Source organism: Acytostelium subglobosum (genome assembly GCF_000787575.1).
Source record: "Acytostelium subglobosum LB1 DNA, scaffold: scaffold11, whole genome shotgun sequence".
Lineage (NCBI taxonomy): Eukaryota > Evosea > Eumycetozoa > Acytosteliales > Acytosteliaceae > Acytostelium > Acytostelium subglobosum.
In genome coordinates, this window is record NW_012236522.1 from 1,010,805 (window position 1) to 1,033,331 (window position 22,527).

The following is a 22,527-nucleotide window of genomic DNA, read 5'->3' on the forward strand; positions in this document are numbered from 1 at the left end:
GGCGACAAATCTCTCCCTCCACAAGGTACAAGGCCCAATCGAGATGGATAATAAATACTAATTTATATATTAATGTAGAACGATATATGTCATTTGCTCCTGAGTTGCATGTGGCGAAATGAAGCCAAAATGTTGTGGTGACTCCTGGCAAAGAATCAAGACAGCTTGAGTGTCCAGTTGTCTACAATGCATTGATAATGATCCAATTGGTCCGTAATCGTATTCAAAAATAACATTACGTGCTATATAAAGGTAGCTCCACAATTCGTGGGCCCTGAACGTGTCCAGAAAGTTGGTTGGAGATGGTAGAGACTTGATACGTCGATGTTGAATGGGGACCTTGCTGCTTTCCGGGTCGGGGATTTTCAATCTGACAGAGTAGACTTTTCTCAATAGATTGGATGGTGCAGCAGCCCCAATTGGACACAATGAGATCATGGACCTGATTGATATATTATTGATGGATGTGAAGTTGATTAAATCACCAAGGTGTTGATGGGGCGCACGTGTGGACTGGCAAATAGTAAGATCTTTGATTGATGATGGAACATTGCTTGGTGTCAATAGTTGATTAAATCCTTTTCCAAAAGTCAGCTTTGTTATGGAGGATGGAATAACTCCTGGTTCGAGTGGTTTGTTGAAGAACTCTCCGAATGATAGTTTGGTCACCGAAGAAGGAATAACATTGGGTGTGATATATAAATCGAATCTACCACCAAATGTAAGTTTGGTGACGGATTGCGGGATTAACCCAGCTGAAATCTGTTGATATTTGTTGAGCGATAAATCCAAGCGCTTCACATATGAGGGTATTGTAATCCAACCAAAAGTAGTGTCACGTTCGGGATAGCCAGAGTGAGACGGGTAACAGATGATGGAAGAAATACAGATGTCGGGATAATAGAATCGAACTGCAAATCTAAATCCAAGACAGAGTTAGGTATTGCTCCTTCGGGGAGTACACCTGTGGCGGACTTAAGGAATAAGGAGGTAACTGATGATGGGATACAGCCAGGTTGAACGTCACAGTCGAAGTCATATGGAAGTTCCAGTTTGATTAGGGACATGGGCAAGAGTCCATGTGGAATTGGGTGTTTGAATATAGAATAACGAAGTATCAACGATTGCAAAGAGGTTGGCATGCACCCAACTGGGAGTGGCTTGTTAAAGATTTCGCCAAATTCCAAATATGTAATGGATGAGGGGAGACTTCCAACAGCTAGAACTTGGCTGAATAAATCACCAAATGTCAACTCGGTTACAGACGAGGGAATGGATCCAGGAACAATTGGTTTGTTGAATTGGTGACCAAAAGTTAATGCAGTAATGGATGTTGGCAGAAGTCCAGGCGAAATGAATTGGTCAAATTTGTCACCAAATGATATTCGAGCTACAGATGAAGGAATAGAACCTGGTTGAATGGGCATGTTCCAAGTATTGCAAGGGTCAACTTTGTAACTGATTGTGGAATAACACCAGGCTCCAAAGTGAGGTTCTTGCACTCAAGTGTTAACATTGTGACAGAGTTTGGAATGTCTCCTGGTAAAAGAACTCTTGAGAATCCTGGGGAAAATTCCAACTTGGTGACGTATGGAGGAATACAAATTGATGTCGTGCGGGATTGTACATTGGATAGATAAGTCGGAGGTATAAAATAAAGTTTGTTCCTGTTCCGTTCTTTGTTTGGTGCTGATTGACTGTTTGTACACCGAACACTCCTATTCAACAGTTGGTAATTTCTTATTCCATTTGTTCGTGAACTCAAACTCGCCAGTGTGCCTTTGCAAACTAGGATCAAACAGAGTATATCAATGGCATCCAAAAAAGATGATACATGCTTCCAGAGTGAAGAATTCATGCTATTGAGTATGTTTGTGAAATATAATGAGTGTGATGAGTTGTACAGTTATCTATCTCCTCACTTCACAAAGGTGCTGCGTGTGTATATTGATTATATGATTGATTGAGTAATGATCAAAAAATGATCAATCTTTTGTCAAGTTTGTGTTCACTTGATGATTCGATCGACTTCTGAAAAAGCAGATATTTACAAACAATTTACACAAGTTTGTTATAACACTGTATGTTAGTCACACAGTGTGACGCGCTAGATTTTGTTGTTCATGGGATACTTGGGCGTGCAAAGGCATGCATGATTTATTGGTTGCCAGACGGCTGAGCAGAATGAGTAGCGGCAGTAGTGCTGTTCTCAATCCTGAGAGATTGGTCAGCGTATTGATTGTAACGTCCTTTTGAATAGATGGTTGGGGGCTTGTAAAGCTCGCCAATGAATAGTCCAAGACGGAACTCGTTGGTGACTAAATGTCCGGTGGCGGGCTGGTACAACTCAAAGTGTGAGAGGTCCAGCGTGTTGGTGACCATTGTCTTGAGATTGCTGATCATCGACATCTCATAATCCCAAGATGCTTCACGGTAATCACAGTGCATTCTTCTTAGATTGAGTGAGTCGATTGTTCGGCAGAGCATGGGCACCTTGATATACTGGGTGATGTTCAATGTCAGATGCTGTACACTGCAATTGACGTCGCTGAACAGGTATTGCATGAGTGGCAGATACTCTGGCGCGGGAGCATTTGGTCGTGGCAAGATATTGACAAAGTCGAAAGTGTGGAGTGTTGGATGTCGTCGCATGAACGATGTGAGTGAGTTGACGAAGGACTGCCCCTGCTCCTCGAGGATGTCGACGTGGTCATGTCCACATGATGGCGACAGGTTGAAGGTCAGTGACTCCAGGTGTTCGAGTTGGTCTAGGTGGGCAAAGAACTGGTCGTCTTGGCCGACAATGTACATGGCGTAGGCCGAGTCGGCACTGCCACACTGATCATAGATGGCCAGTGATGTAATGTTGGTGCAGCGACCAAACAACTCACGGGTCAACGATTCCATCCACTCTTCGTCCTCATACTTGAAGTAGTCTCGGTCGCAGCAGCGATTGGGATTCAGAACCCTGAGGTCCAGTGTCTTGATATGGTTGTTGTCCGGAAGCAGCTCAATCATTGTTTGGAATGGTTGTGGGAAGAGATTATTGATCACCAGTGTATCGATTGATTGTGGATCCAGTTCATACTGGTCAATCAGTCGGGCCACCTGTCCAGCAAAAACAGTCCTGATGGCCACCGTGATCGTGCTTTGTGGTCGAGCCGTGAATGATTTGAGCAGAGTCCTAATTGTGTCCTTCTTATGATCGATTGATTGTGATGGGTATGATGGTGGTTTGATTGTTGGTTGTTTGGACTCATCACCATCACCATCACCATTGTATCCACGATAGTAATTATAATCATCACCATCATCACCATCGTCGCAATCATTATAATTACAACTATTGGGTCTGTCATCATTATGATCAACACCTTGTAAGGTGATTGATTGGATGTGTTGTGTATGATGTAGAGAGTACTTGGTGTCCAGATGGAATGTCACATCGAATATCGAGTCAATCATTGCAATGTCATCATAGTCCACTCCTCTGATATTTAGATCATCATCATGATCACATTTAGACTGTGCACCAACTTTGATCACCAAATGATTGTTCAATGATCTTATCATCGAGTGGAATCCCCAGCTGACCAATGACAATGATCTCCACCACTTCCTACTCACTCCTTCTTCATCATCTCTTAACAATCTAACAATTGATCCAATTATCAAGTTATTTAATATTATATTATTATTATTATTATTATTATCTTCTTGTGTCTCCATTATTGATTGATTGATTGTTATTAGTTCATTGAATGAGCAGGTGTCGGTTTGAATCACTTGATCATTTTTGTAAGTTTGACAAAGTCAAAATTTGAAGTTCATCATGAAGGACCTCACACACTATTTTTTATTGTTTTGTCATCAGGTGATCATCACACTTTTGCATTCATGTCATGTGTGTTTATGTGTTTGAGTGTAAGAGAGTGAGCTGTCAAATGAATGGAGTTGAAGTCAACCCCCTCTTTGAACTCTTGCATGAATGAATGGTTGTGATGCCTGCAGGCAGGATGTGCATTGACCTCAAGGGCAATAATAATAGTCGACACAAACTTCAACAATAATAATTGTACATATAATATATATATATATATATATAATTAATATGTATGTGTTACTTTAAATTCATCATTCATTCAATCAATCATTCAGAACAATGACACTAACATCAATATTATCAATCAATCAATCAACCAATCAAACAAACTGAATGGATGAATGAACTCATGATATGAATATATAGAGATAATATATAATTAAGGATGGGATTCAGATTCTTGGATATTGTGAAGCCATTCTCTCACCTCATTCCAGAGGTGGCTCAACCAGATAGAAAGGTATAACTCATTCAATCAATCAATCGATCAATCAATCAACCTTGTACCATCTCAACTCACACATCACCATACTTATATATGTTTAGATTCCATTCCGTGAGAAGGTTCTATGGACGGCAATGTGTCTGTTTGTGTACTTGGTGTGCAGTCAGGTGCCACTGTACGGTATTAGATCGAATGATTCCTCTGATCCATTCTACTGGATGAAGGTTATCATGGCCTCGAACAGAGGCACTCTTATGGAGTTGGGTATTGGACCCATCGTCACATCGGGCATGGTCATTCAATTGTTGGCTGGTGCCAAGCTCATCGAAGTCGACCAGTCCGTCAAGGAGGATCGTGATCTCTTCTCTGCCGCTCAGAAGTGTAAGTGATTGATTGCAATTCAATCATTCAATCAATCATTCATTCAATCAATCAATCTAACTCACTCACTCAATCATTCAAACAACTTATAGTGTTCGGTATGTTGATCTGTATTGGACAAGGAACAGCTTACATTTGGTCTGGAACGTACGGTGACCCCGCCACTTTGGGCTTTGGTAACGCTTTGCTCATTATTCTGCAGTTGTTCTTTGCCGGCATTATTGTTATGTTGCTGGACGAGTTGCTCCAGAAGGGCTACGGCATTGGATCAGGTATCTCATTGTTCATCGCCACCAACATCTGTGAGAGCATCATTTGGAAGACATTCTCGCCAACCACCATCAACACTGGCCGTGGCACCGAGTTTGAGGGCGCCATCATTGCCCTCTTCCACCTGCTGTTGACCCGTACCGACAAGGTCCGCGCCCTGAAGGAGGCCTTCTACAGACAGAACCTGCCCAACGTCACCAACTTGATGGCCACCATCTTTATCTTCTTGGTCGTCATCTACTTCCAGGGATTCCGTGTCGACCTCCCAGTCAAGAGCTCCCGCGTCCGTGGCCAGTCTGGCTCATACCCAATCAAGCTGTTCTACACCTCGAACATCCCAATCATCCTGCAGTCGGCCTTGGTCAGCAACCTCTACTTTGTGTCGCAGCTGTTGTACCGCCGTTTCCCCGAGAACATCCTGATCAACTTGATTGGCTCGTGGAGAATGACCGACTATGGTGGAATGATCCCAACCGGAGGTATCACCTACTACATCTCGCCCCCACACAACATGTCTGCGGTCGTGGCCGACCCCATGCACGCACTGTGCTACATCGTCTTCATGCTGACCTCCTGTGCTCTGTTCTCCAAGGTCTGGATCGAGGTCAGTGGCTCATCAGCCCGTGACGTTGCCAAGCAGCTGCGCGACCAACAAATGACCATCAAGGGTTACCGTGACTCCATGTTGGTCAAGGAGCTCAACCGTTACATCCCCACCGCCGCCGCCTTTGGAGGTCTTTGCATTGGTGCCTTGACCGTCATTGCCGACTTTATGGGTGCCATCGGATCCGGTACCGGTATCCTCTTGGCCGTCACCATCATCTACCAATACTTTGAGACATTCGTCAAGGAGCAACAGGACTTTGGTGGACTGGCTGGTTTGTTCTAGACTCCCCCCTTGAACTGATCCACTCCATGAGTATAATACTATTATAATAATAAATAACAAACTAATAATAATAATAATTAATTAATAATAATCAATCAAACTATCAAGTATGTGTGTGTAGGTGCGGACCATTCTACCCAACAACCGTCGACTGGAATAATTCCAGCCTAATTGATCACACACACTTCCTGATCACTTATTCAATGAATGAACACTTATATTCATTTTGAATACTCTTATGTCTCTTCGTTTGTTCTAGAATTTAATCGAGAAGGAATAAAATGATTGGACACTTCCTTGACATCAACTTTGGCAAGAGCTACATATTATATGAGATATTTGTAATACTTCATAGTATCATTTGGAATAGACATGTCGACAAACTCATTCAAGTCTTGGGTGGTCCTAGATGATTAGGTGTTATCAGAACGATGTTCCATTGACCTCTCAGCCTTTTCATCACTTTTGACTTTGTGTAGTTTGTAGCTCTGGCTTGAAAAATGATCGGCCAAGATGGAAGGGTGTTCGATTGAACAATGGACCTGGAAATCACTATTTAAGGCATTTTCAAAACTATCAATAAATAAACTAATACCAAAATAATATCTATATTCAACTATCCAATCAAATATTCAATTAATTAATCAATCTATCATTCAAATATTTAAATATGATCTCATCAACTACTGCATCAACTCAATTAAATGAAGGCAAGCCATACTTATTTTATGGACATGGTGCCACCAATGCCTTGAAGATCAAGATCATGTTTGAGGAGTTGGGTCTCGACTACAAGTTTGTTGATGTTGATATCTTTAATGACGCCAGCGAGTCAAAGGTCTCTTTCAAGAAGATATTCCCAAATGGAAAAGTTCCAGCCATTGTGGACTACACTGTCAGCCCACCTTTGCACATCTTTGAGTCGGGTGCCATCCTCCTGTACCTTGCTGCCAAGCATGGCAGGTTCCTCCCAGATATCAAGTCCCATCCAGCTCAGCATGCCGATGTGTTGCAATGGCTCGCTTGGCAGATCTCTGGCTTGGGTCCAATGAACGGACAGTTCACCTACTTTGCAGTTTTTGCTCCAGAGGCCGTTCCCGCTGCTCAAGAACGCTACTACAAGGAGACCGACAGGTTGTACTCAGTGTTGGATCAACAATTGAAGGACAAGGAGTGGATTGCTGGAGGACAGTACTCGATCGCTGATATGGCCGTCTATCCATGGGCAGTGTATATCCGTGAGGGATTGCTTCCACATTCTGAGAAGTATCCAAATGTCTTGGCTTGGTTGGATCGCATGAACAAGAGACCTGTTGTTGCCAAAGAACTTCCAGGTATCTTGGCTCCATTGCCAGGTTACATTGCCCATCTCAAGAGCAAAGGAACTTATCGTATCACTCAATAATTGATTGAGTGATTATATCCATAATGTTTTTGGATATCATTATTTTGGACATTTATTAATATACATTTTTAAAATTGTTCAATCAAATAAATATTTTAATAATAATTATATCAATATACAATTGAGTAAACTCTAGTAATGTTGATTCCTAGTCTACTTGGATATAAACTTCTACTTGTCTAACTCTTACCCAACCTTCTCAACATTTACATGTGTATTGGTGATTTTTGAAAAAACGAGAGATTTATGAGTTGATTGTTTTGTCGACTTGATGATGCAGTGTTAGAGATAGAGATAGATATAAATATACAAAGATAGAGAAGAATGATATACCATCAACTTGCAAATAGAAAGTTGGGACGACTCAGCTCACACAGAATGCTCATGCTGAGGACGATGGTCACCCAACTCGTCAAGCATGAGCGCATGAAGACCACACTCCCCAAGGCAAAGGAGCTGACACGATTCGCAGACAAGCTCATCACGATAGCCAAGAGAAACACGCGCGTCGCACACAAGTTGGCCTACGCCATCGTCACCGATCGACAGGTGCTGCCTAAGCTGTTCAGAATGCTGCGTCTGCGCTATCAGGACAGAGCAGGTGGATATACACGCGTGCTCAAGTGCGGCTACCGTCCATCGGACAAGGCACCAATGGCGTACATCGAGTACGTCGAGAACGATTTGAAGCCACTGCGCGATCACAAGGCCAACAATGCCAAGCATGGCATTGTACGCGAGAGCGTGCCCGAGGGCATGAAGTTCTCCTTTGTCGAGAAGGCCACTGGACGTGTCCTCTCATCTGCAGTCTCACTCAACAATCGACTAAAGCGTGCAGAGCTCTTCAAACTGGATCATGATCAAGCTGACAAGAGTCAACTTGTAAACGAATTGAAGCAACAAGTTAACAGCGGCAAGAAGTAACATTAAATAACTATATATAATCAATCAATCAATCATTCATTCAACCATTCAGATCAATCAATCAATCAAACAAACAAATCATTCAATGGGGAGACTGACCCAAACAGAGAAAGCAGCGAACGAATGAGTGAACGAGTGATGAGCGTCATGTCAAGACTTTGTGATCATCGCTGAACAAAGACAGGTATGGATGGATTGATGATTATCAAGATGCTCGTGCCGTGTCGTCGTGTTGATCTACATTACACAAGTCACTCACTTCCAAATTTCCATTATGTGTGTATTGCATTGGACACCCAATGTCTGGATGCATTCATGTCTAAATTGAGTAGTATGTGTGTATGTATGTATCAATGATACATCTTGTTTTGTGGATAATGGGTTGAATTACAAGTTCGTATGACGCAACCCCCTATCAACAACAAGTCATGCATGTCAAGGACAACTTGAGTCAGATTAATGCTCAGTGAGGTAACTTCCTCATTTATCCATGTCAATTACCAAGAAGAACCTGGTTCTCCTTCTTCAACATTATTTATTGTTATCATTCAATAAGATATCTTTATTATTATTAATATATAATTTTATTGACAATATTTGATTAGAAAGATATTTAATACATATATATATTATGGATGATAATAAAAGAAAGAAAGGAATAGCTATTGCTACAGAGGATTCCAACAAAAAACAGAGGTTGGATAAAGATATTGATAAAGTTGGAGTTATACATTTGAAGGAGATGTTTAAACAACCTTTGATTCCATTGACATTAAATCAACAACTACAACAACAACAACAAAGACAATTACAAACACCAAATGATGGGAGTGCAATGTTGATCAAATTGATACATACTAAAGCGATAAGTATCAAAACAAGGGATCAATCAATATATTGTGCTCAAAGAGATGATAACCTATCTAAAGTATTCAAAGGTTTAACTGAGAGACGATTCTACTCAGTGCCAGTATTCCTTCAGGGTAAAGGTATGCCTATTCTTTATTAATATGTTATATCTAGGACTAGGATTGATATCTTATTAATATTTAAATCTAAATATAGATAAGAAGAGATGGATATCATTCATAGACTTGTTTGATATTGTAAAATATGTAAATCATCACTTTGGAGCGGAGAAGATGTCCCCAGAACAAGACTTTTGGAAGTTGGTTCAAGAGTCGGAACAATTCCAACAACTTAAAGTCAATGATATAATGGCTTTCCCATCCAAGGAGAACAAATTCCATCCTATTACAAGTGAATTCTCTTTATTCTCTGTATTGGAGATTATGGCCAGGGATTGCCATGCTCATCATATTCCCATTCTTGACAATATGAGGAGTCGTCACTTAGTATCAATGCTCACACAATCACAATTAATTAGATTCATCTACGAGAATATAAGTCTACTTGGTACAAAGAAGGACTTGATGATCAAGAATATGAAGGGATTGCCAGACACCAGCCATGTGGTCACCATTCAGTCGACAGCGATGGCCATCGATGCATTCAAGTTGATGGAGGAGAAGAATATCACTGGACTGGCAGTAGTGAATGAGAGTGGAAATCTGATCGACACATTGTCCACCAAGGATCTCCAGGGTATGGCGACCGATGGCTCTCTGTTCTGGAAGCTGTATCGACCTGTAAAGCAATTCCTGGACTATATCAAGAATGATCCAAAGACAGTGAGACCTCATCATTGTGTTCATGTACTTAGAGATGAGACATTCGAAACTGCACTCACCAAGATACATACCAACCAAGTGCATCGTATCTTTGTTGTGGATTCCAACGATTCTCGACGTCCAATTGGAGTGATTAGTATGGGAGACCTACTTCTCCAACTGCTTCTTTGAGATTTGACAGTCAAGTTAGTCATTCATTCAGTCAGTCCGTCAGCTCTGAATTGTGTTATTAGTAGATAACAAATTATATAAAAATCATTATTTAACTTCGTTTCCCCACTTTTTGGAGTCATTCGTCTTTTGGCGCGCTATCTCACATGAACTTATACAAGTTCAAACAGATATTTATATACCTAAGTGAAGTTGCAATATGAATGATATCAACAATAATGTTAAGGGAAAATCCAATGGAAGGGATAAGTCAACTGTGATGATTCAACAATGGTTAGCAGATGCCTTGATATCAAAGTGTTGCCCTGATGTACCAATGGGACAGATCATCACTGTATGTTATATTGAATGAATGAATGTATGAATGAACTAATAACATTTATTACATTACAAGTTAAAATCACATAATAAGAGTATCGTAGACAATAACAATAATCGTAATAATAAGAATATTACAACAACAAGTGATTTATATCTCTCTGATACAAAGTCATACATCAAGATGTGTATCGAACCTTCAGCAACTGACAATAGTCTAAAAGAGTATGTATCGTAAGATTGAGTGATTGAGTGAGTGATTGAGTGACGAGTCAACTAACTTGAGCAATCAATCACAATCAAGTCGTGGAACAAACAATTATAATACATTGATTGGATCATATATTGAATTGAATAAGTATCAGTTTAAGTCGGTACAAACGATTGGTGGTGATACAGAGTATACAATCATTGTGGAGAAGTTCACAGTGTTCAATAAGGACAAGTTTCATATCAATGACTTGCGACCAATATCAATGATAATCGATATTAAGAGGAAGAATAGTAATGCCAAGACCACGGCATCAATTGCTTCGCATCAGTTTGGCACAGTGCCAGCTGGAAACACTGCATCAACATCGACATCGACATTGTCTGTTGTGAAGGGTCCAGCATCAGGATTGAGGATAAGCAGCAACACAATCAAGAATGATCCATTCTACTCATTCGATCCAAAGAATGCCATTGCATCAAGGAGTGATCTGGCCACATTGGACAACCTTAGTATGTACCTGCCTGCCTGCTTGCTGGATCGATTCCTCCATGCACTTGCATTGATCCACTGATTGACTAACATCGCGCACACAATATTTAGCCAGACCATTCATGAAGATAGGTACTTCGCATCCCCTAAGGCTACCAATGCCAAAACAAACTAAAGCGACAACATTGGTGGCCACCTCTCTTTCTCCCATTCCTCATGCTACTACTTCTGGTGCATCATCAAAGGCGACCACTACCACTACCACGACCACGACCACAACATCGTCCACGACATCTTCCACAGACTTTGATTTCGCAATGCCATCACCTTCATTGGACGATGATGACTACAGTGTAAGTTAACTTTATTGATGGATGTTCAATTGGCATGCCTAACACCATACTACACTTTGTCAGGTATTTGATGAGTCCTTCCATTTGTCACCCTCTGGTGTCACTGCTGTGGATGAAGTGGAGGCTGAGAGCAGTACACTCAAAAGGAAGTTGTCAGACTTTAGCAGCTTAAACATCAAGTTCAACACTCAAGCACAGTCTTCAAGCTCACTCGAGAGTCTGGCATTATCTGGACAAGCACTACCAGAGAGAGACATCAAGAAGATCAAGACCAATCATCATCATAACGACAAGGACTTGTTGTCAAGCATCACCCATAACAACAACAACAACAACGTCATCAAAGACTGCTCATTCCATCACCTACCTATTGAGTATCTTTGTATGAAGTGTAACTTGCCCGTGTGCAAGATGTGTACGCAGTCATCAACACACGATCACCACAGTGTCAGTGCCTCAAAAGACATTGTGAGGATCACTGTAACAAGTAACGACTCTGTTCAACAAGAGGCATCAGTCATGCTCAGCAGCTTTGGACCCGTCTGCTCACTCCAATACCGTGGTGGAACACTCAATCTCACATGGAAGAAGAATGATCCATTCGAATGATCGATCATTCATTCATCATTTATTTGGATGATGGCGACTCACCGCCATCTTCCTTCTTGCCGCTCCCGCCGCCACCTCCAAACACCATTCTTTCAATGTTCATGAATGGTCGCTCAATGGTCAGATGGAGGACAAACGCAGCAGCGAACGACATTACCAGGTTGGCAACGAATGTCCAGGTGAACTCGATTGGAGAGTAGTGTGCGTACGTCGTCAATGAGTACGAGTGTACCCACATCACAATAGGATGAACCAGATAGGTGGAGTAGGTGAGCTTGGACAGGTAGCGGAACAATGGATGCTCAAGGAACAGTGCCACCACACCGCCATGGCCGTAGAACGTTGCCATCATGAATATGGTCACACCCAGCGGCAACATGGTATGCGCAAAGCCGTTGAACAATGAGTTCTCGGTGTTGTTCCATCCATTCTCACTGTGGAAGCTGGTATAGGGGATGTAGGCAAAGAAGAAGGTGATGACCAGCGATGCGACGTAGGCCACAGCACGGAAACATGGCATGTCATACAGCTCCTTTGTCTTTGGCTCGCGATACAAGAAGGCCACGGCGACACCCACAACATAGGCGCCCATTCTGAACCACGGGCGTTGGTACAGGTCCTGGCCAAATCCATCTGGACTGGCGGCGAACTCAAAGAATGTTGGTATCTCGTACTTGGCCGCCACCCAAATGTTGGACGTGAAGCATGCGGCCAGGATGGCACATACGAGGGCCCAGCCAGCGCATCGCCTCCAGTAGAATACCACCAATACAATGGGCACCAGCAGGTAGAACTGCATGTCGTTGGCCAAGTACCAGCCCCAGCCCGTGCACTCATCGGCTAACTTGACCGGATACATGTTGTTGATGTACAACAGGTTGGTCCACCAGTACTGGTCGCACGTCTTCACTGTGTCCCTGTAGAGGAACCACAGGGGACCACTGCCAAGCAGTGGCGACACCTGCCAGAAGAAGAACACAATGAAGTAGTAGAGTGGCGACAGACGGATAAAGCGGTGCACAACGTACATCAGCCAGAACAGCGGGCCGGTCTTGCCCTGTCTCTTGTCCATCTGGGTCAGCACGGTGTAGGCCACGAGGAAGCCGCTCAGCATGAAGAACACGTCGACAGAGAACTCGCCCGCCATGAACACTTGGAAGGCAAACGAGCGTCTGGCCACTCCAAACACGTAGCTCACGTTGTCTAGGCCCGGTCCCATCAGGAAGACCAACGAGTGTCCGAGCACGACCCAACACGTCGACAAGGTCCTTATGCCATCTAGTGAGTCCAAGTATCTCTTGGTGGATCGTCCATTTGTGAACGACTTATAATTGGACACCAATGAGAATGCCAACAACGCATGGAGTATAGGCGATCTCTTGACTGGCACTGGGCCGGCCCGTTGCTCTGACTCTTCAATTGGCGTGGTCTGTTGAACAACATCATTCTTGTGCGATCTGGTACGCATCATGGTCATTATGGCAACCTCGAGCGCAGTACCAACGGCCACCAAGAGCGAAAAGAACAGACACACTCCAACCATGATTCCGGCTCCAGCAGTCCACTCCTTGACAGTGACATGATCATAGTCGGCATAACAATGGCTCACTGAATCGTTGCCAGGCTTCACGAGTACGGCACCCACTTGGGACAGTTGTTGGATGGCCATGCTAATGTCTGTGGTCGTGTTGCAACTTGGTGGTAGACAAAGGCCCAACGTGTAGGACATGCTTCCGGCAACAGGAATATCCATCTCAGACTGGTACACACAGTAGTGAGACGTGTTTGATGGTAATCCCAGACAACCATCAATGTTTCCAAGATCATCCATTCCTCTTCCACTATAAGTAAGCACTTTAATAATATTAATAATAAATAATTAATTAAATAATGTTTGTGATTTTACTTACTTTGGATACCAACAGCAATGTTTGACATCATATTCATTATATCAGTCATACATTGACTTTGAATATTAATGGAACTACTTCCATCATCCATCTCCATACATAAGATCAAATTATTATTAATAAATGATAATAATATTATTATTAAAAATATATTAGTAGTTATTGCCATGATATATATATCTTTTTTTTAATAACTATTTGAATAAAAAATAAGTTAAAAGAATAATTATTTATAACAAAGAATCCTGTAAACTCAAGTCATAATATTTTATTATTTAATCAATCAATCAATAATTGGATATTACCCAGGGCATATAACAATGATAAAAGGCGACACAGTGTTCCTTCAGGTTAGATCATTTGACAGTTATACGTAGTAGGAGGTGTTGATCATGATAATGATTGGTAATCAACTTTCATTCATTCATTACATATGTATTTAATTGAACCTGCTCTTAATTGTGGTTACATATATTCAATGCTTATTATGATCTAGCAGTGTTATATTTATAAATTGACCAATAGTCAATGATCTACTTCTATGTTTGATTGTGATATGTTTGATTTGATTTGATTGGACTCGACTTGAGAAGTATTACCCAAATTGTCCATTCCCAAGTTTCAAAGTGTTCCCCAACAACCCCAACCAATTTCGTTTGACAACATCCGATCTCAGATGACACCCCTTTCAACATCCATGGTTAACTACATGATGTAAAAGTTGTACCATTGTTCGTCTCATCTAAGATGGATTGTTGTCATGATCAAACCAAGGGAAACTAATAATCAATTATCTCTTAATGACAGCCAGCAGCAAGATGAAGATAAATAAATTTATTGTTGTCGTGTAATTTGTTTAGTAGCTTTCGCTTTTATATTTATATATATATCGATTGTTTGGCAGATTGGATGTCGTCCAGGGAATGAGCACCAAATGGAACGGATGTGCAGTTACCAAAATGATGATATTATCGTCAAGCATTCTTGAATTGATGACGTAGCTGAATTGGTTAATAGTCAAAGTGGATGGACATTGTGTCGAGGCGGCCCATGCATAAGTTGATGCATGATGGACACTACAGTTTCCACTCAATCAACCTGTAATAGCGTAGTCGACTACAGTAGTCGCGGCCCCCTTCTGTCGTGGTAGTTGTTGTCAATCACTAGGGAGGTTATGGCAGTTGTCGAGACAGATCAATGAGATGGGATGAACATCTGCAATCAATGAAGTCGCTTGGACAAGTTGCTGTTGCTGTCATCACACGCTGATGGATTCATGTTTGTCCCTTTCCCCGCACACAAGGTCATGCCTCTGAATACTCTCTAGATAAGGTTAAAGCTCTACAACAAGGTAAGTTAGAAATTGTGATTGGTTGAATGAATGATCTCCACCATTATATTCACCAACTTGGATTTTTTTTTAATTCATTTAATAATTCTATCACTTCTTATTTGATCACACATTCATTCATTCATTCATTCATTCATTCATTCATTCATACAAACATTAATACATATATACATCAATTCATTAACCATTCAATTATTAATAATTATTCATTCATTCTCAAACACAGAGATCGTGAACAAGTACAATATCAAAGAACAGACTGATGGGACGTATGTACAACTCACCAACTTGGTGCGTCTCATGCTCAAGGAGGAGCGAGCGAATCTAGACAAGACTAAGAAGCCTGTGGTCAAGGTCACTGTTGGAAATGCAGCGACCCCACCAGGCCAGAGAGCATACAAGGCAGAGAAGATCTTTCTGAAGATCAGTATTGATGGATGCACACTTTCAAACAATCAAAAGTTGGTCATTATTACTATGACTAAGACCACGATGAAAACGGCTTCAATACAGTCACCATACCGTAGCCAGCATCACCATTCACAACACAACAAGTACAGTCACTTCAACAGGGCCTCAATTACCATGTCAACTCAATCAATCTCAGTCAGTAATGTCTACAACGTTGCCAACAGCTCACAAATACGCCAGTTCATCAACAGCAACGACATCTGCTACAACAAGCACTGCCAACGTTGTTAACATCCACGGTAGCAGGCAACAAGTACATCAACAACAGTCACGCTGATGGATTCTTGTTTGTCCCTCTCATACTAATTAATATGAGAGATGGAGAGGATGACAGGTGTGTTGGTTACCACACACCACAAATAATAATTGCAGGGTAATTGATCAATAATGGTTCATGCACACCTCATCATCCTACCATACACACACCACACATCATTGAGGACGGATGATCGATCGACAGGTATGAAACACTACCACCAACGCTTGGAGAACATGAACTGAGCTGAGATGTCTTCATTGTCACTGCTATCTAATGATAAACCAATGATGTCTCATCATCCACGTGGTGATGTTGATGAGCTTGATCATTGAATGATAACTTGTTTAAACTCTGTATCTGTTTAATGAGACTTTAGGAGCAGAAACATTTAAGTTGATGTGACAATCTTCGACTGGTGCTTCATAACTTCATTACACAGACTTTATAACTCATACAAATGATTTTCAAGTGACTCTTGCAATAAAAGGGCTACACTTACCCTGTATATACATTGTCAACAACATCAAATAACCAACCAAATTACCATTTATAAAAAAAATATATAATAATAGTTCAAGGAGATTGAACAAGGCAAATCAAGGTTTTATGTAGGGCAAGGGTAGGTTTAAGTGTTCTCTTAGGGACCTGGTGGTGGTTGAAAATCAAAGGCAAAATTTCCGTGTTCGCACAATGATTGGAAGGCAGCCAACACAAATTTGTATATTTCTTCCAAGCGTTCTTTTTGATTAGGCTCTAAGTGCATGTTCTTGTCTGGATGCAATAACAATGAGTACTGACGGAACCTCTTTTTTAGGTCTTGCACTTCACTGGCTGTTTCTCGGTCGAAGCTTGATAAGGAAAAGACTTTCAGTGTGCTGTAGTCTCGGAAGTCAATCATATTGCCGATCCTATTGATTATTTCATCCTTATCTGTGGTGATTGATTAAATTAGATGTCAACCGGTTTGGAGAGCAATTATACATGAGTACTTACCAGTAATGGACATGGGACGTTCCTCGGGTACGATAGGATCTTCAATATTGTCACTCCTCACTGAGTCAAGATCAATGGGTTTTGCCCTACTGCCGCTACTATCCTTCTCTGGTGATCCCGGGACATGTTGTTGCTGTTGTTGTTGTTGTTGTTCTTCGTCGTTGTCGTCATCGACATATTCCGGTTCGTCGTCTGTGTCATCACTTCCCATGGGGTCATCTGTTTCACTCTCCATCATTGAGTCTTGATCAATAGGCGATTGTGGTGGGGTATCGAACAAACTATCACAACTCCCTTCCTTTGACGATGGGGCAGGTTGTTGTTGAACAGGTGGTTGTTCTTGTTGTTGTTGTTGCGAGGGCTCGGCATGTTGACCCGTTGTTGGTTGTGTTGATCGACATTTGCAAGTATTGCAAAGCTTGATGAACTTTCGAGCCCTTTTATTGATTTCTGAGCAATATAAGTGTGTGGGTATGTATACCAAAGAGAATGTCGATCACTGAATGGAAACATACTTTTGATGGTGTATATTCTAGATATTGATGTGATGGTGGCCTTGATACCTCGATGGGCATCCTGTTCAATGTGATGTGTTCTGATGATTTCACAGACTTCATCTTCTCTTGGAACAATGGTCCGCCCGGGCTATTATTTTCACCTAGAATGGATGATCATGTGTTGAATCTCCAAGCCTCATCTCCACTTGTGCACCCAGTTTGCACCAAACACCATCTCAACGATTGTTCTGTGTGCACCACATCCTATCATTGGAGGATCAACGGACGTCTTGTATTCACATATGTCAACTCAACACCAACGTCAAGACAATCGGAGGACACTGTTGGTCCTATATTTCAATGGATGCAGGTGGCAATCGTTGATGCTGTTGGTACTCTGGTTGGTCCATTGTAGAAGGACTTGGTTGTTGTTGTTGCACTGCAGCATGGTTGTTGTTGTTGTTGTTGATCGTGGTTGTTGAGGTAGTATAGGTTGATGTAGTTGATGTTGTTGATGTTGTTGAGGTTGATGTTGCTGAGGTTGTTCACTCAATTGATCATCGAGATCGTAGTCAGGTATGAATATATGTCTTTGTTGCTGTACTGGAGCGCTGGTGAATGGTCGTTGCTCTTGTTGCAAGCGCTGGTGTTCGTCATTCTCAGAGAGGGTGTCACCATGGGTGTCACCATGGGCGTCATTGTGGTCAGGGGAGAATGAGTTACCTCCTCCATATAATCCATCATCGTCGTAGTCTGTTGACTGAGGGGCTGTCGTGGTCTAATGCGTTGTGTCTTGTGGTGAGTGGTGTGGCCTGTCTGGTTGTGGAGGTAGTAGGACTGGAGAGGCAGGTCTTGCATGTCCTGTAATCATAAGTATCTTCTGATAGGCATCAACAACATCGATTGTTGTCTCCTGCCTCAGAGCATAGTTGCGAATGGCTTGCTCCCCATGGTATTGAAAGGATTGACATATACACGACATCTTCTCTTTGCGTATGCTTATGCTGTAGGTACTGGCTGTGTTGGCAGTGCTTGATATTGTAGTTGCTACAACTGATCGATGGTTTGTCAAAGATGGAGCAGAGAGGCAGTAGTCTTGGATGACAGTGGCGGACCTGGTGAATGCTAGGTCGTAGCGCTGCTCAAGGTCAATGGGTAGTGTTGTAACTGCTCCCGCCTCCAGACGGTCTTCTGAAGGAGGAGGTTGATCTCCATCATCCCCAGCCATGGCTTGAAGGTTGATGCCGTTTGAGGCCATTGGTGGCATATAGCTTGATAGACTTGTTAATCTTGTGGCAACCTAGTTGGCGCATATTAATGTTAATTATTTGATTGATTGTTTGTTTGTTTGTTTGATTGATTGTTTGTGAGTGTAGTTGTCATGAGCAACAACAACATACCTTCAAGACTAAAGTTTAAAGAACATCTCTAAGTTTCCAAACTTATGAAGGTATAGCCCAAAGTGGAACGTGAACACATGCACATAGGTGATGGCGCTTGAAGGTCCATAGAGAGTAGTGAGATTCTTCAGCCAGACCTTTGACATGCTCATCCAATATGCCTCAGTAATCTTGCGACTCTTCATGTTGAAGGCGATGTTCAACAGAGAATACAGTTGGCTCCAGACTGTACGCATGGCAGCTATCCTAAGGCCTTGTCCAAACGTTGATGGGCTCCTCAAAGTTTATCCTAGAGTCCCTGAAGAGATCGATGGGCTGGAGTTTTCCTTCTTCATCAACGTGATCCTCATTTACTTGAAGGTGTTTGTGATGTCAATGTCCAGTGAATCCAAAGAGAGGGCAAGGTCGATCATTCAGCTCCTGTGTAGTTGGACCAACGACATATGAACGTGCAACAAGTCTGGAATGAATGAACAAACACTTAGCAACTTGATTACTGGATGATGCTATAACCATGATGAGTGGACGTGTGGTTAGTAAATTAATGATAGAGTGGGAGATAATGACATACCTTGTGCCACAAGCCGGGCTTGTGACAAGCCCTGGCTGGCTTCTTCTCATTTGGTACCACTTCTTGCAGATTGCGAAGTGGGTGTCTCTCTTCCGTACATTGGTGGATGTTGTCCTTGGTAACCTTGCACCAAGGGCATCTATAGCGTGATTGACTCATCCATACAGAATATAATCCAAGAGCTCGATGAGTAGGGCCATGTCTGCAAATACAACTGCAGTATGGCTCTATACGATACTCTCTGCAGCTAATGTTATGCGCGTCAAATAGGATGACATGTTAGTTATAATTCCCGCCAAGCACAACAAACAACTATTACATACACGCTAGGCTTCTTTGCATCGGTTGCAGTGGACATGTTTCTTGAGAACTATCATAATGTGTACGAACCATTACTGACTTCTTTCCAGAAGTAAAGACCTTGTGGACGCAATGCTACACCTTGCTTGGCATGTGTGTCAAACGCAAGAGTTCTAACCTTGTTAATCAATAATAGGCTCGCATCGAATTAACAAATCTATTAGGAATAACAGTACAAACAGTGTTAGAATATCCAAGCAGATCCTTGAGAGGGCATCGAGACTATATGCTTACACCAGTGACTACAGTAACATCCGTCGAGGAGACCTCCAACGTGATCAACACCTTGGATACCTTGACCGTGTTGACTTTAACCAGACCACTGTCAACAGCTGGAAGCAAGATGGCGTTGACTATGTACAAGTGGACGCGCGTATCTGTCTTCAAGAAGTGTTTCCAGAAGTGTAAATGTGAAGATGGAGATCTGGACGCCATCTTTGTTCCAATCGACCGACATCCAGTCATATTTGTGAACGGCGCTGAACGATCCAAGTTAGCATATCAATCAAGATTCAAACCCAGATCTGAACGTTCAAGATCCTCCAACAATAGTTCCTTGCCTGTCACTGTTGCTCCTGTTGATCTTGAGGATTGATAGTGGCACATGGTGGGCAGGTACCATCACATCGGTACTTTATGACCTATCCAAGACGAGTATCTATATACAATGTCACCTTCAAACAGGGCAACGAGCCAGTGCAGGCCACATCTGCTGAGCACATATGCCGTGTCAAACCATACGACGACAAGAAGGACAACAAAGGTGCAAGAGCGCTGATATATACACATGGGACAGAGTGATGCAAGGTACTACCTTGGCACTCTGACCAATACTGTCCGATGTGGTACAGAGAGGAAGCCGATGATGTGTTGGGATGCTGAGTTGGATGCACTGGGTCGAGATGTTCGATTGAAAGAGTTGGAGGACGAGCACGATCAACTGGAGAGAGTGGGTGGTGAACAAACAGTTGGATGAGTTGGAGTCACGCATCAAGAAGGTCGCAAAGAAACAAGACTATCGAGTAGAGAGGATAGACCGTGGCAAAATGCCGAGCCGATCAAGCAGGATATGATTCGTTATCTGTATGAGTTGTTCTTGATCATTCTATGTCTTTACATCTATCTGATTTGTTGATGTGATTCGTTGTCTGTCTGATCATGTAATTAAGAATGATTATATGTGTGTATCTGTATAGTTGTGAGAACCTTGCTCATTAGTGAACTTAGTTAACTGTCACAAACTCATTCAATTAAGTCCCACTCCACACACACTACCTCTCACAATTACGTCTTCCGCACACAACAAACATCGGATAACTGCTGTGTGAAGGACAATTACTATGGGGACATCTCCATACGTTCAGTTCGAAGTGTGTTGTGGCTGTTGTCGAGACAGATGTCAATGAGATGGGATGAACATCGGCAATCGGTGAAGTCGATTGGGTTGCAGTTGCTGCCTTTGTCACTGTTGTTGATTCACTTGTTTCCTCAGAGGATGTTGTGGGATATTTCATGTGGAACAATTGGCATGTAAAATGTACCCACATTTAAATATGCGAGAATAATTTAAGTTTAATTAAAACCAACACATTTAAGAACGAAAAAGGCTGTGGGAACAATTAATATGTAAAATTAATCCCGCACATTTCTTCAACCATCACTGCTTCTTATACTTCTATTTGTTTACATCGATCTAATTATCTATCAATGACTACTACAACCACTGCACCAATGACATCCGATTGGATGGATGTCCCTCCAACGTACTCCACTCTAGACAGTGCTGTCAAGCAGCGCATGGACTTCAAATACCACAGAGATAGCGTCGCTGGGCGAGATGGGTATAGGATGATCGCCAGCAAGCGCAAAGCGAACGAAGGTTCTGTCAAATGTGGCATCAAAAGGGTGAAGAAGCTGGTCGCCCTCCACGGCCCACTCAACATCTGCACATTTGCTGGTTGTGGAACGTTGACCAAGTGTTGGGACTTCTGCAGCAAACATCTACGTCAGTGCCACTCACTCGAAGTAAAGACGAGCAACATCCCCCATGCTGGACTCGGTCTCTTTGCCATACACTATTGCGATATTCCTCGACCCGCAAATAACTATGTCGGTGGCCTATACGAGAAGCCCTTGAAGAGTCCAGTGTTTGAGAAAAATGCAGACATCATCATGTACACTGGCCGCAATCTGACAATTCAAGAACACAGAGCAATGAAAGACAAGTTGAGACTGGTTGGCAAGGAGCCTGAGTACACATTGAAGATACCAGAGGCCAAAGATAGTCTCAGGATGTACGTCGATGCAAGTGACATGTTGCTATCATCAGTGGCTAGGTTCATCAACTACCCGACACCAGGTCCACGTGGGGGTGCAGGCCAGCCAGTCGCCAACGTCCAATTCATGTCAACAGGCATGGTCCGAGCACTTAACAATATTTATGAAGGTGATGAGCTCATTGTTGACTATGGTGAAAAGTACGTAGTGTCGCCATCATCACTACCACCACCATCATCCCCACGAGCGATCGAAGAATTCCTGGGTGTGCCCAGGATACATATTGTCGATACTGATACTGTAGACATGGAGAAAGAGGATATGTTGATGTACGAATCGACAACATCGACCACGACCACATGCACATCGAGTGATAGTGACCAGCGGAGGACAGGA

General features: G+C 42.4%; 9 protein-coding genes across 9 annotated transcripts; 7 read left to right on the forward strand and 2 right to left on the reverse strand.

Moving 5' to 3' along the window:
• Positions 1-2,157: 2,157 nt before the first annotated feature.
• SAMD00019534_062880 (hypothetical protein) lies at positions 2,158-3,465 on the reverse strand (the record flags this gene model as incomplete). The annotated part of the gene is made up of 1 exon (XM_012898886.1): positions 2,158-3,465. The coding sequence occupies one exon, from the start codon at positions 3,463-3,465 to the stop codon at positions 2,158-2,160; it is 1,308 nt and encodes a 435-aa protein (XP_012754340.1).
• Positions 3,466-4,268: 803 nt separating this feature from the next.
• On the forward strand, positions 4,269-5,868 carry SAMD00019534_062890 (hypothetical protein; the record flags this gene model as incomplete). The annotated part of the gene is made up of 3 exons (XM_012898887.1): positions 4,269-4,343; positions 4,430-4,709; positions 4,802-5,868. The coding sequence occupies 3 exons, from the start codon at positions 4,269-4,271 to the stop codon at positions 5,866-5,868; spliced, it is 1,422 nt and encodes a 473-aa protein (XP_012754341.1).
• Positions 5,869-6,538: 670 nt separating this feature from the next.
• Positions 6,539-7,273, forward strand: SAMD00019534_062900 (hypothetical protein; the record flags this gene model as incomplete). Its single annotated transcript, XM_012898888.1, has 1 exon — positions 6,539-7,273. The coding sequence occupies one exon, from the start codon at positions 6,539-6,541 to the stop codon at positions 7,271-7,273; it is 735 nt and encodes a 244-aa protein (XP_012754342.1).
• A 324-nt stretch (positions 7,274-7,597) lies between these two features.
• On the forward strand, positions 7,598-8,143 carry SAMD00019534_062910 (hypothetical protein; the record flags this gene model as incomplete). Its single annotated transcript, XM_012898889.1, has 1 exon — positions 7,598-8,143. A coding segment is annotated over one exon (546 nt), but the record flags the coding sequence as incomplete, so codon positions are not given.
• A 1,124-nt stretch (positions 8,144-9,267) lies between these two features.
• SAMD00019534_062920 (hypothetical protein) lies at positions 9,268-10,053 on the forward strand (the record flags this gene model as incomplete). The annotated part of the gene is made up of 1 exon (XM_012898890.1): positions 9,268-10,053. A coding segment is annotated over one exon (786 nt), but the record flags the coding sequence as incomplete, so codon positions are not given.
• An 800-nt stretch (positions 10,054-10,853) lies between these two features.
• SAMD00019534_062930 (hypothetical protein) lies at positions 10,854-12,042 on the forward strand (the record flags this gene model as incomplete). The annotated part of the gene is made up of 3 exons (XM_012898891.1): positions 10,854-11,100; positions 11,192-11,433; positions 11,497-12,042. 3 exons carry the CDS (start codon positions 10,854-10,856, stop codon positions 12,040-12,042), a joined length of 1,035 nt encoding a protein of 344 aa, XP_012754345.1.
• A 19-nt stretch (positions 12,043-12,061) lies between these two features.
• SAMD00019534_062940 (hypothetical protein) lies at positions 12,062-13,980 on the reverse strand (the record flags this gene model as incomplete). Its single annotated transcript, XM_012898892.1, has 2 exons — positions 12,062-13,896; positions 13,953-13,980. 2 exons carry the CDS (start codon positions 13,978-13,980, stop codon positions 12,062-12,064), a joined length of 1,863 nt encoding a protein of 620 aa, XP_012754346.1.
• A 4,048-nt stretch (positions 13,981-18,028) lies between these two features.
• SAMD00019534_062950 (hypothetical protein) lies at positions 18,029-18,241 on the forward strand (the record flags this gene model as incomplete). The annotated part of the gene is made up of 1 exon (XM_012898893.1): positions 18,029-18,241. One exon carries the CDS (start codon positions 18,029-18,031, stop codon positions 18,239-18,241), a length of 213 nt encoding a protein of 70 aa, XP_012754347.1.
• Positions 18,242-21,561: 3,320 nt separating this feature from the next.
• SAMD00019534_062960 (hypothetical protein) lies at positions 21,562-22,505 on the forward strand (the record flags this gene model as incomplete). Its single annotated transcript, XM_012898894.1, has 2 exons — positions 21,562-22,331; positions 22,436-22,505. The coding sequence occupies 2 exons, from the start codon at positions 21,562-21,564 to the stop codon at positions 22,503-22,505; spliced, it is 840 nt and encodes a 279-aa protein (XP_012754348.1).
• Positions 22,506-22,527: the final 22 nt, after the last annotated feature.